Here is a 16,661-nt window from a genome sequence, read left to right as displayed (position 1 = left end):
CAGCAGTTTGCCCAGTCTTCAAGGAAGAAGAGAAAACACAGGAATAGAAATTTCTTATCACCTGTCATACACTGAGGCATGTAAAAAAATACAAAAACCTACAACATGTTTATCTGACAGCTAATTATATGAAAGTGACAGCCATTGGTCCCACGGCCTCAACTTTTTTGAAAACCAGTTTTCCCATCGTCCTCCTCTCTTGTGGTTCCTGTGTCACCCTCTTCGGGAACCACTTCGCGCACCCAACCGGAGAAGCATCTTCCTCCTCCAGCATCAATCAGTGACAGGCCCCCTTCTTGAGACCCCTAACCCCATGTACCAGATACCAGATGCTAGACAATAGCTGAAGGAATGGCAACCTTTGGTCTCAAGGCTTCCACTCTTCATCCATACCCACACTCATTGTGGACAGGCCCAAGAAAGAATCCAGGCCACCAAGGGCTCAGGAGTAGGAGGAGGAGCAGGAAAACAGGACAAGGTTACTCTGGTGACACCAGAGGGACCACGCCCCCCATGCTGTCGGATTCTGAACCAGTGCTCAGTGATATGGTTTCATCCCCATCAATGACAGGCAGTGATACTCGGGTGTGATGAGTTCTCGCAACCCCTTCACTCGTAACCTGGAAACCCATAACATGATCATTCAGCGGAACTGTCATGGACATGACCTTCACTTGCTGGAATTGCGAGGGCATGCTGAAAAGTAATACCTCCAAATTTTATATGTGAAAACTCATAGCTTTTTAAATGAAACAAATGTTAATATCATCCTTTGCAGATGAACCTTATCATTTTAAGCATCTTTTTCTGGTAGGCTCACTATCCTATTAAATGAAGTAAGAAGGAATGCTGGAAGCACTATGTCTCCTATCCAGAAACGTCTGCCTCTTCACTCCGGGTAGGGGCCAAGTTCCATAGTCTTCTGTGCTGCCAGTGATCATCAAATGTTCCAGATCCTGTCCTTCACAATGGTCTTCGTAGCATCACTATGGTTCTTGCTGAAGAACATCTTGCAAACCACATTGTGGCAGCAATGCCATCTTTTTATCCAGTTAGCTTTTAACTGCAGAAATGACTAGTTGAAGAAATGTCCCTCTATGTTCAGCCCCCGCTAAGCGGAATCATATAATGAATCTTTCACTGACGACGGGTAACTGTATCAGGCTCTTGCCTCATCTCACAATACGGCCCCAGTTCAGTTCATGATCAGATACTCAAACACATGAATGTTACTCAAAGACTGCTTCTACGTACGATCTTCAACCTGATGTAGCCCGAAGGCTTCGCCCCTTCAGTATTTTGTCCCAGTCCTTAAGCCAGGCAAAAATCCAACTTCTCTCAACAGCTACCAACTAACTAGCCTCACCTACGTGCTCTGCAAACTGCTTGAAATTGAGTGCCGGCAGATTATCCTGGCTTGGAGCCTTTTTCTCCCTGCCAGTGTGGTTTCCAAGGGAGAAGGATCCACAGCCAACCATTTGGTCCGTTTGGAAACAGCAGTCCTACAGGTTAAATGCCAAACCTCATTGCAGGCCTTTTTGACCTACATAGGGCACATGACACCACTTCAAGCCATCACATTTTACTTACATTCAGTAACTTGGGCCTTCGTGCCTCCTTACCAATTTTTATTCAGTGGTTGTTCCAGGTTTGAGTCTGGTACCTTCATTGATCTCTCAACGGGTTCAGCAGAATGGCATCCCACAGGGCTTTGTCCTGGCTATCACACTCTTCCTCATTGCCAGCAATGGGCTAGTGATCTCTTTTGGGCCGCTGGTTACCTCTGCACTGTATGTTGATGACTTTTGCTTCTGGTACAGCTCCCACACATTAGCCTCAGCTGAACATCAGCTCCCAAGTGCCAACCAATGGACCTCTGTGTGGGCCCTTTCCCCTGGTTTCCAATTCTCTCCTGCAAAAATGTGGGTCATGCATTTCTTTCATGGTGCCACAGTCCGTCCTGGCCCGGAACTCTACTTGGATACCCAGCACTTTGACGTCGTTGCACAGTCCCATTTTTTGGGGCTTCTGTTTAGTAGAAAGCTGACTTGGCTGCCCCATATTCGTCAATTAAAGACTAGTTACATGTGAAGCCTAAAGCTCTCTGCTTCCTTGCCACAACTCTTGATGTACAGAGTATTCTAGTCATATCTGTATTTACTGGGCTGTGATATCATCTCGGCTGGCCTATGGTTGCCAGTTTATGGCTCAGCAGCACCTTCAGCTATAAAATTGTTAGACACAGTCCATTATTGTGGAGTTCATCTGGCCACAGGAAACAACTGGAATAGTCCTGCAGTCTGTCTCTTTGCCAAATCAAGGATCTTACCTCCTTAGTTCACATGGTACCAACTCTTGGTCTTTTATGCAATCGCCACCTGACAGTTCCATGATCATCCCACTTAGCCCACTCTTTTTGCTTGCAAGTGTCATTGAACTTTTGACACTCACCCACAGGTGGGACTATTAGTTGGAATGCGCCTCGCACGATCTTTGCTTCCCCTCCCTGGAATGTGCACCCTGTGTTTTCTCGCGTACACCCTTTGGTTGTTGCCCTAACCATATATTAGGCTCAATCTATTTCAAGATCCTAAAGTCTGTCATCCCCATGACCTTTCAGTGTCTGTTATGTACAGTTCTTCTGGAGTTTAAGGGTGGTAACATTTTGTACTATGACTGCTCTTAAAACTTTGGATAGGGCAGGATATGCTGTTACATCGCCTGCTGGTCAGAAACACCTTTCGTTGTCAGGAACATTTCGTGTTTTTACTGTAGATCCGATAGCCATTAACAGAGGCTTTCTCTTTATGAAATGAAATGGGCCTCCCTTAACTGCATTTGATATGTGTGACTCATAGAGTAGTCTTCAGGCTATTGACTGATGTTACTCTTGTCATTCTGTGGCCTATGCTATTCATGAGCTTCTCACTGAACTTGGCCACACTGATTGGTCAGTTTCTCTCTGGGTCCCAAGGCATGAGAGTATCCCAGGGATGAACTGGCCATCCGTTTGGCTAGAGGAGCAATTACTCGTCCTCCATATGTGTAGACAGTTCCAGGTGTGGGTTTGCGGGTGCTAATATGACCTCAGCTCGCTCAGAGATAGATTGCCATGTGGCTGTTGGCCTCTCTAATAAACTCCCCACTATCAAAGAGAGTGCACTCCTCATTCAGTTCTTTTCAGAAGGAAATCCAGTGTCCTGTGTTGCTTCCACATTGGTCATATGTGGCTAACCCATAGTTTCATTTTACATGAGTCACCCCCACATTGTAGTTGTGGAGTCTCACATCCTAGTGGAATGCCCCCTTCTTCTGGTTCTCCATGCTAAGACTTATAAATCCTTTGCCTCAAAATATCGGTATGCAATTCACAGACAGTTGAACTGTATCCCTGTTTCTTCCATGAAAATGGTTTTCGTTTTCAGATATAAGACATCAAGCTACCTTCGGGGCAGGGGTGGGATGGTTGGGGTTGAGGTGTCTCACACCGCACAGTAGGTCATAGGGACTTCTGACTCCAACTTCCATGACAGTTCACTCTTTGATTCGTCTTACTTTCCTTTAATTGCATTTAGACATGGTTTTTTTTTCCTTTCCTGTTTTAGAGATAGTGCTATGCTAAATAGTGGGTGCTCTTAAACGCCTAGATAAACTCGAGCAGGAGTGTGTGGGATGACTACCATCACAGGCAAGGCCCTGGGGATGCCCACTTGTCAACTCTGGCTTGTCTTCAGTGCCTCAATTTTACCATTTCCACTTGCTTTCATCATCAGTACTTCACAGGCATCACTCATTACGGATAAAATACCCCTGGATTGAGGAACTGATGGCCTTGCTGTTTGACCCTTAACCTCGAATCAACCAACCAACTCACTCTATTAATGTCCTTAAGGGTTTGTTTGATTTCATAATGTTTTGCAACATTCACCCATATTTAATTGATAGGACTGCATGAAGCAGCCCACTGTTAGTGCTTTCTACTGGACATTTCAGGATTGTTTTTCCTACTCATCTGCATTAACGAACCGTATTCTACATTTAGAGCACGCTCCCACTCATAACACCAATTATAAATTCCGTCCAAGTCATCTTGTATTCCCTTACAGTCACCTTTGTGTACACCACACCATCATCAGCAAACAACCACAGATTGCTGTTCACTCTTTCTGTCAGATCATTCAGGTATAGGGGGCAATCAAAAAAAGTTTCTGTTTGAGGGCATTGCTGCGGCATATATGCAATGTAGCATGAATCTGTTGTGGGCATATAAATACTGGCATGTAAACAGGGATTTAGTGTTACATTCGTGTCCTTCCAATGTGCGTGCAGTAAATGCAGAAACTTGAACTGAGGCGACGTTATTACCAAATGCTTCCAACGAGGACCTCGTGCTGTTGTTCTGTTCTTGGCTCCCAAAGGACAAACAGTGGTACACATCCATCAGAGAATGGAGAATATGTACGGGCAACATGTCTGTCGAAAACCATTGTTGGGGTATGGTGCACCAAATTCTATGTGGTAAGAGGTGCTGCTTCCTGATAATGCACGTTCCCATATCGCAAATGTCATAACGCAGAAGTTACACCAACTCAAGTGGGTGACATTCAATTGCCCATCCTGCACTCCTGATCTCTCCTTATGAAATTATCATGCCTTTGATCCGTTAAAAAGACCTTGAAGGGTTGATGATTCCTGTTGGATGAGAATGTGCAGCAGGCAGTTGCGGACTTTTTCGCATAGCAGAATACGGTGTTTTACCAAACTGGTATCTTCCACCTGGTGCTTTATTGGTATGATTGCCTCAATGCTCACAGTGGTTTTGCTTGATTGGCATAGGATTCTGGATTGTGCAGCCTTTGAATGGAAGATTTTTGGTCACATCTTAAAATATTTACGTCGGTCCTATCGCATCTCTCTGGGGCACTCCTGATAACACCCTTGTCTCTGATGAACACTCGCCATCGAGGACAACATACTGGAGTCTATTACTTCAGAAGTCTTCCAGTGATTCACATATCTGGAAACCTAGTCCGCGTGCACAGGCCGTTGTTAATCATCTGCAGTGGGGCCAAAGCGGCTTGAGGTGTGTTTGCTTGTGTGAATGTGTGTCTGTAATACTTTTCTGGAGAAGGCTTTGGCCGAAAGCTAAATGTGTAACAGTCCTTTTGTTGTGCCTGTCTGTGCCTCAGTGTGTCATCTTTACAGTGAGTAGCAATCTGTCCTTTTCATAATATTGTTCAAGGAAATTTACTATAGCAGGGTGTATACGACCCGGGACAACCGGGAGATCCGGGGAAAACCCGGGAATTTTTTCATCCGGGAAAAACCCGGGAATTGTTTAGAATTCCGGGAATTTTTCATTGTTTCAGCTTTCAGTTAAATTTTTGTGATATTGACTGGTAAGAACCAATACTCTAACAAAGGATATTACTGTATACCGCTACAGCAGAAAAATACTGCAGTAACAAAACATGAACAAGAGAAAAAAGAAAACGAAAATAAAACTTAAGTTGCAAAGGAAATGCACTGTATACAACAACAAAACAGAGCTCGTACAAGCGTCTGCCAACAGCAAAGCGTGTCAAAGGCTTTTGGAAGACTATGCAATGCTTTAAAACAACAAACTGCCTCCGATGAGCGAGACGTGAAAACTGTTTAAATTAGATTCTTTTGAGTTGTTGCGGGCGGGCTCTTGAGCATGCGTAGTTGAGTCGCGTATGAGTAGTACCTTATCCCGCTTCTGGTTACAGAAGTGTGGCTGGGCGCCACTGCTTAATATCGCCTGGGTTCGGAAATATAGTAAATCTGGGACTGATGCACAGAGCAGTCTGAGTTGTGGTGGGGAGCGTCCACGTGACCTGTGTTTACGTTCAGTGATTTTGTTGTTTCCTCTTCGTTTATTGCTCTGACGTTAAATGATAACAAAACGGATTTTTGTGGCCGAGAGTTATCAAATGAATTAAAATATGTTCGCATAATTACGGAAATCTAAAATATGTTATTAATTTCCGATTTTATTTCCACCTTTCGGACAGAACAATGAAGTTATTTTTGCCGGTTTGGTAAAGAGATTTGGCTTAAAGTTAATCTTTTCTGCTGAGGCAGTCAATTTATTTGAAACGAAGTTTTTGATTTCACACTATTGGCTAGTTTCAACTGTTTACTGCATTTCAAGTGCACATATGGCATTATGCCATAATAAAGAACCAAACATGAGATAATACAGTACTGGTACTCCAAGAAAATTTACATACGAATGTGCATTTTAAGCCGAATTATGCGTTTTAGTATGGTTCACGAAATTCCGACGCTCTTGAAGTATCATCTGATATCTTGTTTCTTTTATGCCATACGTAAGATCTTTTAATGTTTTACACATACGAACATATGGGCTTCCTGTGTCATCGTAGCTGAGCAAGCGCGGTGACGCCTGTTATTTGGCTTTCTCGTGCAACTGCTGAAACGAACCTATTTCTAACAGGTCGCGGGAAAATATTGCAAATGGTGGTTTGAAAAGCGTTAAATTCAAAGCAGATTTCCTTTTACGCCAGATGAACTATGTGCGAGAATGTACGATGAATTTCTTAAATCACAAAGCGTTTGACTCTCATTTAAAAATCAACTCTTTGAGGATGACCATTTAGAAGAATTTCGAGCCCAAAAGACCAGACATTTACGTTGTTTTACTGGCACATTTGTGGGACGTATCTTAAAGTGTAACACGCGCAAAAAAGGTCAACATTATATGTGAAAGCTTAGCTTCTCTTCCAGCTTATTAATCTTCGAGACCAATATTATATGTGAATGCTGTGTATATTAATTTAAACCATTAACTTTTCTTATTTGTGTGTTCGCGCTACTTAAGAGTGATATTGCCATTGGCTCACTACATCATGTGTCCTATGCTGCCATCAGCTGGCAAGATCACGTGACAGGAGCTATGACTGTCTTACAAAAGTGCATCGCAATCTCGATTTCAATGTTTTGGAAAGTAACATGCGGTGTTTGGTGGAATTCAAATTTATGCCTTTGTAATACGAAAATATGCAGTGTACATGTTGCTGCACATCAAAGGTCTTTCAAAACGTGTTTTCCCACCCTCTGAGTTTCGTTTTCTAAAGTGCCGGGAAATTCTACTCCCGTATATAAAACCATAGGACTGATGAGTTTTACAGTGCCGAGGAAGAGTATACTGTCACTTAACACGGCCCGGCCGAAGTGGCCATGCGGTTCTAGGCGCTGCAGTCTGGAACCGCGAGACCGCTACGGTCGCAGGTTCGAATCCTGTCTCGGGCATGGATGTGTGTGATGTCCTTAGGTTAGTTAGATTTAACTAGTTCTAAGTTCTAGGGGACTAATGACCTCGGAAGTTGCGTCCCATAGTGCTCAGAGCCATTTGAACCAAGCCAACTTAACACGGAAAAAGTGTATTTTCATCTGGGAGAAAGTGTTTTTTAACCGGGAAACGCGGAAATTTTTTTTCCTTGTCCACGTATACACCCTGTATAGTCAAACTCAGAATATATTAAAGAATTCTGCAGCAAACTGATATTAACGATATTGATATGTAATTTTTTGTGTTGATCTTTTATTCTTCATACAGGAGTCACCTGTGCTTTTTCCCAGTTGCTTGGGGCTTTGTGCTAGGCGAGAGAGTCGCAATAAATGCATGCTAAGTAAGGGGCCAGTGTCGTAGATCTCTCTCTATAAAATCAAACTGGGATTCTAACTGGACCTGGCAACTTATTTATTTTCAACTCTTTTTGATTGTCTACATCAGGGATCCTATTACTACGTCCTCCATAAACGAGTCAACAAATTAACTTACAGTTCTATTGCACTGTTTGTGGTATCTCTTTATGTCATTGATAAAAATGTTCTGCTGATCTGTATAAGTCTAAATCAAAGACACAAAATAGGCAGTAAGGTGAATTGACAGACTCAATTTGCATTTTTGTTACATGTTAACATTTGAGTGATAGTATTGCTGTGAAAATCTATTGTTACCATCATTCAGTGTTAATGTATAAACCAGTTTACACCTGTATTGTAAAGACATTATGAGCATGTGTTTGCTTTATAGGTCCTGGCGAGAATTAGGTGAAGACTGAATTTATGATGGTGGGAAATATGTTATAACCACCTTCCAGTTCACGAAGATGAAATGCTTGAACCGTAGTTCCCACATTTGACAAAATCACTGTTAAGATGTGAAGTGGACTAAAGGAAATTAAAGCAAAGAACATTACTTTTTCTTAGCATTTACAAGAAAATTTAATTCATTTTCAAAGACAACTTTGCTCAGATGGTTGCTATTAGAGGTGCATACAGTAGTGGCCTTATGTAGCAGCATGACACATTTTCATCTGGAATAAAGGTGTTACAAGTAACAGTTCTGAACCTCAAAACGATCTTCAGATAACTTGTGTGTAACTGTCTGTTATGCTACATGTGAATTTGAATGTAATGTCCAAACTTTTCCAAGGAAGAAAGTGTATTAAGTGTTACTTTTTCAAGCTACAGCCCTTATTAAACTGATTTGAAGTAGTTGTGTTGTTGCTACAGCAGATGTGTGCACCTCACTTTTCTTAGCATTATTTCTCAATTTCAGGAATAAATCTTCACCGATCAACCGATTTTGCATTGCAACTTCGGTTTTCCTCTAGTCATTCTGTCCACATTGATGCTACTGTGGAATTGTAATGCTCCCTTAAATTTTTAGAGGTAGGTTGTTTGCAGATGACATTATTCTTCCCACTTCCAAAATAGTGGTAACATCTAAGATAACACTCGGTACTCTTGCAAGCTTATGTTAAGGGAATAGAGTGCATTTTTATCTCTGCCGTGGTAACAGAAGATACGCTTCTGAAATAAATTTCTATTGCATCCATTTGAACACTAATTAGTAATCGTGGATTATCTTGATAATTGAAACTATGCGTTAAACTAGGAAACAATTTTCCGTGTTCTGGTTAGAATTTTGCAGCAGAGTTCCAGCATAGTTGGCTTTCAGTTGGCATCTGTTTAATGTCACTGCATGCCCCATGCTAGAGTGAAATATGTCACACTAAGACAAACTATAGATGTGTGCTTATTCAACCATATCATTTCAGCTAAAAAAAGCTCTTTTTCTGTACAGATGGCAATAGCTCATACAGATTTGTAAAAATAGAATAAGATATGTGGGACTTTCGATGATGTGAGTTACAGCTGGGTTGGTAAGTGACTGTGTACTGGTTGCAGAATACGTAAATTAGAATCAGTCACTTGTGCATGTAGTTTCACTATAACATACTATCTATGGCTTGCAGCCTACAACTTATACTGGTTGATCTGCTGTTTTAGTCTTTGTTTTGCTACTTGCAGACTGTAACTTTGTATTATCAAACATCTCATAATGTTTTGTTGGGTAGTGTAGAGCAATAGTACTGAATTATGTGTTACAGTGGAAAAGGTTAGTATGCCAAATTGGGGATTTGTAGTTTGAATAAAAATCTAGCCATTTCCACATAGGCATTCCAGGAACTTGCCGAGTCACCTCAGGTCACTCAACATTGGGGGTTTGTAACATATTTTAAGGGAACCAGCAGTATTGCGTGTTAACAATTAGAATAGAGGTTCACTCAGTAAATTAGAACTTTTGATGCTAAATGATAAAATACCTCTGTACATAACACTAAGTTGGGAAACTGTTCACTAAGAGTCATCCCATTGAACTCCATTGCACAAACTGACTCACTTATAGGTCATTTAGCAGATAATGTCAAGTCTTACATATAGTATAAAACTCCAGTAGTGTCAAAAAAAAAAATTCTCACGAGTAAACTATAAAATTAGGAGACAGAATTGCTGACCAGTACTTATCTTCAGGTGTCAGTACAGGTGTCAGTACTGCCACTAGAAACTTATAAAATTGCATACACTATCTTAACTTTCAGAAATTAAGTATTCTGAAAGGTAGGATAGTGTATATATCTTATGTGTACTACATTTCTTGTTTCTCCTGAAGATAATTATTGGCTAACAGTTTGTCACATGATTCAATAAATCCATTAGTGTATTTTGTTGCAAACTGTGACTGGATTTTTGCCCATTGCTGAACTGATACTGCATTTTGTTCCTGGGGTCCTTCCAGTCTCTCCAAGTGCTTTTATTTATTTATTTAACAACTGAGATAATTTACGTAGTATTTTTACATAAGTCAAACTTAACAACAAAAAATATATGTAACTCTCCATATTCACAGCTTTACAGGTCTGTTCTGAGGACCATGACGCATTATATATTTAATTTTGTTAATAGTTAATACTTGATGTACCACTTGCTCACACTCTATTCAACACACACCAGTATTTTACATACAACTCTTTTTGGGGATAAAGTCCCCATCACCAGGTAACACAGATTCAAGGCTTATATGTACGTGTAGTTAGAGCAAGTTTATTGAGGCTTTCAAGTATGAACTTTCGTTCCTAAAGTGTTAATGAAATTAAATAACTATTAATACTGTACTACATTTCTAGGTATTGATGTCCAAATATAGAGAGACCATACAGATATTTGTTTTCTCACCTCCACTGAAGCAGTCCTACCTCACCAGCTTTACTTTCTCTCATAAACATCTTATTTTTCATTGCTACCTCACTCTTCTTGCATGCAAATGGATCTCTTGGATCACACTGTTTCAACCAGATGACTGATGACCAACCATCATCTGGGTGGAAACAGCAATTAAGTAACAGTGCTTGTTTATGTACACATTGTTGCACTTATTTAGCAAGTTTGCAATTTTATACATGACAGACAATATGCTAACATCTGTTTCGTTTTTTAAATCTTCATGGCATCAGTTTTATGAAAAACTTACACAATAAGTGCACATGGGAGATTTCAAAACAGGCACTAAAAAGAGGGAAAAGTTTTGCACCTGAAAAAACAATAAACATTATGTTAGCTCTCACCAGAATTGGATAGTCAGCCATAAATTTATTCCCCAGATATCTTGATTGACCAGCCTTTCTACCTCCAAATGATACAGTGATCATGTAAGGAACTGTAGAAAAATCAGTCTTCATTATGTTAGTCAAAGCATTGGTTCCTCCACCACAAAATGGTCCCTGTCAAGACAGTGTTAAATGTCGGGCAATTTATGGCCAAAACCAAAATGTCATTGATAATACACCAACCTTATTCGCTGTATCTGGCCCAACTTCAAAACAGCATTTATCAAAACAAGTGCTTAGTCCTAACTGATGCTTCCTGATAAATATATTTGGTCATGCGGTTCAGAGGCTCGTGTAGCAGAGGCACATAGTGGGAGAATCCAGCCCAACACTAGCCTCCTTCCTTCTCTCTAATAACTTCAATTACTTTGACTGAGAAATGGGAAATACGCATTTCAGAAACCAGATCCAGCAGAATCTCTCATACATTAACTAAATGTCGGTGACTAGGGCCTCTTGTCGGGTAGACAGTTCGCCGGGTGCAAGTCTTTTGATTTGACACCACATCGGCGACTTGTGCTTCGATGGGGATGAAATGATGAATATTAGGACAACACAACACCCAGTCCCTGAGTGGAAAAAATCCCCAACCCAGCCGGGAATCTAACCCGGGCCCTTAGGATTGACATTCGGTCACGCTGACCACCTAGATACCAGGGGCGGACTCTCATACATTAATTAAGAGAGATAGAATATAAACAATAAAAAGATTACATCAGCCACATTCTATAGATTTTATAACAGCTGTTGAATACTAAGAGTACTTGGCTTTTGAATGTATCTACATCTATACTCTGCAAAGCACCATGAGGTGCAAGGCAGAGGGTACATCTCATTGTACCAGTTATTAGGGTTTCTTCCTGTTCCATTCACAGATGGAGCACAGGAAGAATGATTTGAATGCTTCTGTGCGTGCAGTAATTATTCTAATCTTGTCCTCGCTATCCCTGTGTGAGTGATAGATAGGGGGTTGTAGTATATCCGTAGAGAAGTCATTTAAAGCTGGTTCTTGAAGCTTCATTAATAGACTTTCTTAGGATAGTTTACATTTGTCTTCAAGAGCCTTCCAGTTTAGTTTCATCAGTATCTATTTGGCACTCTCTCGTGAATTAAACAAACCTGTGACCATTTGTGCTGCCTTTCTCTGTATATGTTCAGTATCCCCCTGTAGTCAAAACATTGGTTCCTCCACCACAAAATTCTCCCTGTCACATTGTGTTTAACGTCGTGCAATTTATGGCCAAAACCAAAATATCATTGATGTTCCACCAACTCTACTCACTGAATCTGACCCAACTTGGAAACAGCATTTACCAAAACAAGTTCTCAGACCTAGCTGATGCTTCCTGATAGATGTAGTTGGTCATGTGTGGTTGATTAAATTGCCTTTTGTTTTGTCCATGTGCAGAATTATGGGCTTAGGCTATTACAGGATCAAAACCAATAGGAAATAAATAATTTAAAAAAATCACAGTTTGTGCGATTTGACATTGATCAAAAGTTCAATGTGAAAATGGGCTCTCTCTCTCTCTCTCTCTCTCTCTCTCTCTCTCTCTCTCTCTCTTTCTCGTTAGGTGTCCCCCAAGGAATGGTGTTTCTGTATTTTGGTGTTGGCAGACTTACGTTTTATGTTGCTGGATACATCTGGTTATGAAAATGTTGATTGCCTTTGACAGGCACATATACGCTGTACAGTACGTAACCTGTTCCAGAATTGCGTATAAGATCTTCTTAGTGTTCAGACCATGTCAGGTCGGAGTTAAAACTCGAGCTTTCAAAGATTATCATTACATTATTCGTCAGGAGTTAATGGTCTGCCTAGACGGAGTTAGGCTTCTTCTTATGTTGGCATTTTAGCTCGTCATTTGTTGTGTTAAATCACTTGGAATTCTGATGTCCATTGGTGGAGTGACATTACCTGGAAGGCAGGATCTGGATATGCAAATGCAGAAAAATGGGCAATGCAGCTGTATGCACCCACCCATGCCCGGGCTGCAATTGAGGACAGAAGGGGAATGGAGCCAATCTTCATCATCTATTCTCTTAACAGTTGATGTTTGTTTGGTGTCTTCATGTGCACCACTTACATTACTCCTCTATCTCTGTTAAAATTGTCAGTACACAAGAGAATTTCTACGGATTTTTTTATTACTGAACCCCTGTAGTTGGATGTGTGGGAAAGGACCTTCATCATCTCAAAGTTGATCTTGTGTTCTACTATAAGACTGTGTTCTGCTATCTCTGATTCCTCAGATTTCTCTACTTGACGCTGTGTAGAAATGTAGTAGTCTTAAATCCAGGATGTCTTTCACAGAACACAGCAAATCCTTAATTTTCTCCAGATGTCAGAATACTGGACTAAGACCATATTTATGTAATATGTGCCCAAACTTGCTAGAATGCTCTGCAGAATGGAAGACACAAACCCATCCAGCCAATGGAAAAAGATGAATGTGCAGAATTCCTTCCACTATCAGAGTGATCTTAAACAAAATTGTGCCCATATTATGAAAATATGATATTAGACCAGTATTGTGCTTTCTGCAGAAAATGATGGATTCGATGTGTCCAGTGAAAAACTGCATGGATTTGTGAGTACCGGTTGTCTACAATGTGCCACATGAGTGTTGCAAAAATTACAGAGAGGAGACAATCTGCATTGTAGCAGAGTGCTGCACTGAACACAGATGTATGGAAACGCATATCATCATCTTTCCTCTCCCTTGTGTCACTGTATTGGGATTCCGTAATAAAAGAAGTGATAGCTTTTGCATGTGCAATAACTACTTTTAACAGATGAGGTTATAATCTTACTGCAGCCTGCAGATGAGCTCTTAAAACAGAGTGTCTTAAAAGATCCAAAAATAATGACTCATTATGGGGTTACGTTATGGCGAGGGTAGTCTCCATTCCCCTTCAACCTCTGTCAGTGCTTGGTGGGAGAGGCGGCGGCATACCACTACAATGATTTTTTTGCATTTGCATATGCAGATCCCACCCTCCAAGTGATGTCACACTGCCAATAGACAGACAAGATGGTGATAACATTAAAAAGCTTGAGTTTTAACCTGAATTTGATATGGTTCGAACACCAAGCATATTTTATACCAGAATGTCGATGTGAAAAAGTTAATGGGTTAATGTATTCTGAATAAAGTTTCCCAGTTCTCTTTGTGATTGTGAAACAGTACAAATATATTTAGCAAAACTGAGTGTCTAATCTTATTGTTACAGATTCATCTTGTGTTAGTAGTACTGTGAACAGCAGCTCAGCACCAGTTGGCAGCTTCAACGCAGTAAGCAGCTCTGGCTACATGAGCCCAAGTGTTATCACTTTGGATAGTCCATCCCCACCAGACACACGGACATCTACTCCAGATCCCCGTTTAAGTGGGGGACAACCCACAAGTACAGCTGCCAATCCTGTTACTCCATTGAGGATGGCTCCACCATCTTTTCCAAGCTCTTTGTTCATTGCAGGAATGCCAACAATGTTGGAATTAGATTCAGAATCAAGTAGCCCACAACCTGGTGTACCAACAACCATGTTCTCTGCTCCATATTAAAAAGAAATGAATTAAGTGTATATTTTGTCTTTATGTGTGTACGTGTGTTCGTGTATATACACCTTTGAGAACAGGAGTGAGGTACTCTTTATTTTGTACAAGTGGTTCATTGTGCTGGGAGTGAACTACAGAAAAGCATCTCTTTAAAGTATTACTTGTAATGTTTACATGTCATTGTGATCTAGGCAATCCATTATTTTTTTTTCTTTTCCTTTATTCTCTTTAATTTCTAATTAGTCTTTGTTATTTTGAATTCAGACATTGTGCTTACTGCAGTGTAAATATTATTTATTAGTAGAGGGTGTAATTTAAAATTTGTAAAAAGAAAAGTAATTAATGTAATTAAAGTTGCACTTGCAGTTTTACAATTTGGTCTGTGCATTATAGAAACATTTTTCATGAGAGACTGCCAGAAAAATCTTTTATAAAGAACTCGTGTGTGAGTTCAAATCCATAGTGCTAAATTTCTTATTTTTACTTCAGAACTTGGGGTTAATGTTTTTGTACCTACTATATTTTGAAACATCTTTAAATTAAGCAATGTGTTATTAAATCTTTTTTTCCCCTCCTGTGTATTACAAGTGGAGTAGGAACAAATTTGGGACTGTGATATATATAGAGTTACATACACTGTACATTAATTCCTAATAAAGAAGTTTGAAGCAGGTGTGCTTCCCTACAAATAACCTTTCATTCTATGGCACAGAGGCTATTAATATGTGGTGTTCAGACCATGTAAATATAATTTGGTGTATACCTTCTTTTAACGTTGATACTGATGGCAAGTTCCTTGGAGGATGTTGAGACATTTTCTGTTGTAAAAATCATTCTGAAGGTAGGATGGTTATTTCATGCAAACCAAGTTTCACCAATTAAACACCCAGAAGTATTTAAAGCACCAGTCAGTTATTATTTTGTTCTCAGTCTTCAGATGAAATGAGATACCTTTGTGATAAAGTCTAAATGAGTTGTGATGTATAAGGTTGAAATGTGTAAAGTTGTAAGACTGTTTAATGAATGCAAAATGTTGCTGGAAAACCAGTGTGTTTGTGTACTTGCACACTTGTACAGTTTCTCTTGTATGTGATGTCCTTTTCAGTGTGACTATTATTTCCACTTGTAATCTCTCTTCTTTGATATTGGATATATAATAATTGATGTTGACCAAAATGTGAATTAAATTATGACTGCACATGTGAAATGAGTTCATATTTATATATAAGGCCATCTGTATGTTATAAAATGGCATTCATAAAAGAATAAATTTGTCATAGGATTGAAGCCTACATTACGACAATTTTCCAAGAGCTCTTTTTTAACATCAGTAGCATAAATGGAAGCTTTTGATCTGTCAACACATGCAAACAAGACTGGAATCACACCTAAGCTTTCAGACAATGGTCTTCATTGCTCACCCACAAAAAACTGACAGAAATAGTGGCAGCTAATAAATCTTTTAATATGAGCAGTAATCTTGTTCTATCATATATTTAAAACGGAGAGAAGGTTTCTACAACCCAGGGCTTACCACTCTCCACCTCCCCATCCTCCCTTGTCACAATGTAAAACATCTCTTAACAGTGAGTGGCATACACAATGTTATGACACAGCATTCATTCACTGTAGTGGAACCTCTTGTTGCAAGGGACCATATGCAGATCACAGTTACAGGGTCTTAAGTGGAACCAATAGAGAGAGAGAGAGAGAGAGAGTGTCGGTCGCAATAATATAAAATTTAAATTGCAAGAACCATTTTAAAAATTTTAGACAAAAATTTGTATCAAACAGTTCTTTCTAAAACTGTTTGTAGTGAGTGGGATTTAGAGGTAGTAGCTAGTCTGAAGACTGCACCTTGAAATGCCAGTGAGCTCTACATAGCAGAGTTGGGGGGGGGGGGGGGGGGGTGGCTTCTGTGGAGCACTGCGCATGTGGGATTCCAGAAGTAGTAGCTGACCCTAAGAAAATTGTATGACCCTCCATGTGATTGTCACTTTCTGCTGTTTGTAATTAAGGGGGACCAACAGTGTGGCTGTATCTTCACACTAATCCCTATTCTTGTATCTTTCTATTTGTACAGGAAGGCCATGGTAAA

The 16,661-nt window shown here is 40.1% G+C and overlaps 1 protein-coding gene across 4 annotated transcripts in view; it reads left to right on the top strand.

Annotated features, from left to right (window-relative positions):
• The window catches only part of LOC124616130 (E3 SUMO-protein ligase PIAS3), a 267,104-nt gene extending 251,334 nt beyond the window's left edge, over nt 1–15,770 (top strand). For 3 of the 4 annotated variants that reach the window (XM_047144400.1, XM_047144398.1, XM_047144401.1), the window contains one exon: nt 14,238–15,770. In XM_047144400.1, coding sequence (XP_047000356.1) covers nt 14,238–14,569 — 332 coding nt within the window. In that variant the 3' untranslated portion in view covers nt 14,570–15,770. Of the gene's footprint in view, nt 1–8,611; nt 8,725–14,237 lie in introns of all 4 variants that reach the window. The other variant, XM_047144399.1, reaches the window with a different exon arrangement.
• The last annotated feature ends 891 nt before the right edge of the window (nt 15,771–16,661 follow it).

Source organism: Schistocerca americana, chromosome 5 (genome assembly GCF_021461395.2).
Source record: "Schistocerca americana isolate TAMUIC-IGC-003095 chromosome 5, iqSchAmer2.1, whole genome shotgun sequence".
Taxonomy (NCBI): Eukaryota; Metazoa; Arthropoda; class Insecta; order Orthoptera; family Acrididae; genus Schistocerca; species Schistocerca americana.
Note: the sequence above shows the minus strand (reverse complement) of the source record. Positions and strands in the feature narration are given on the sequence as shown.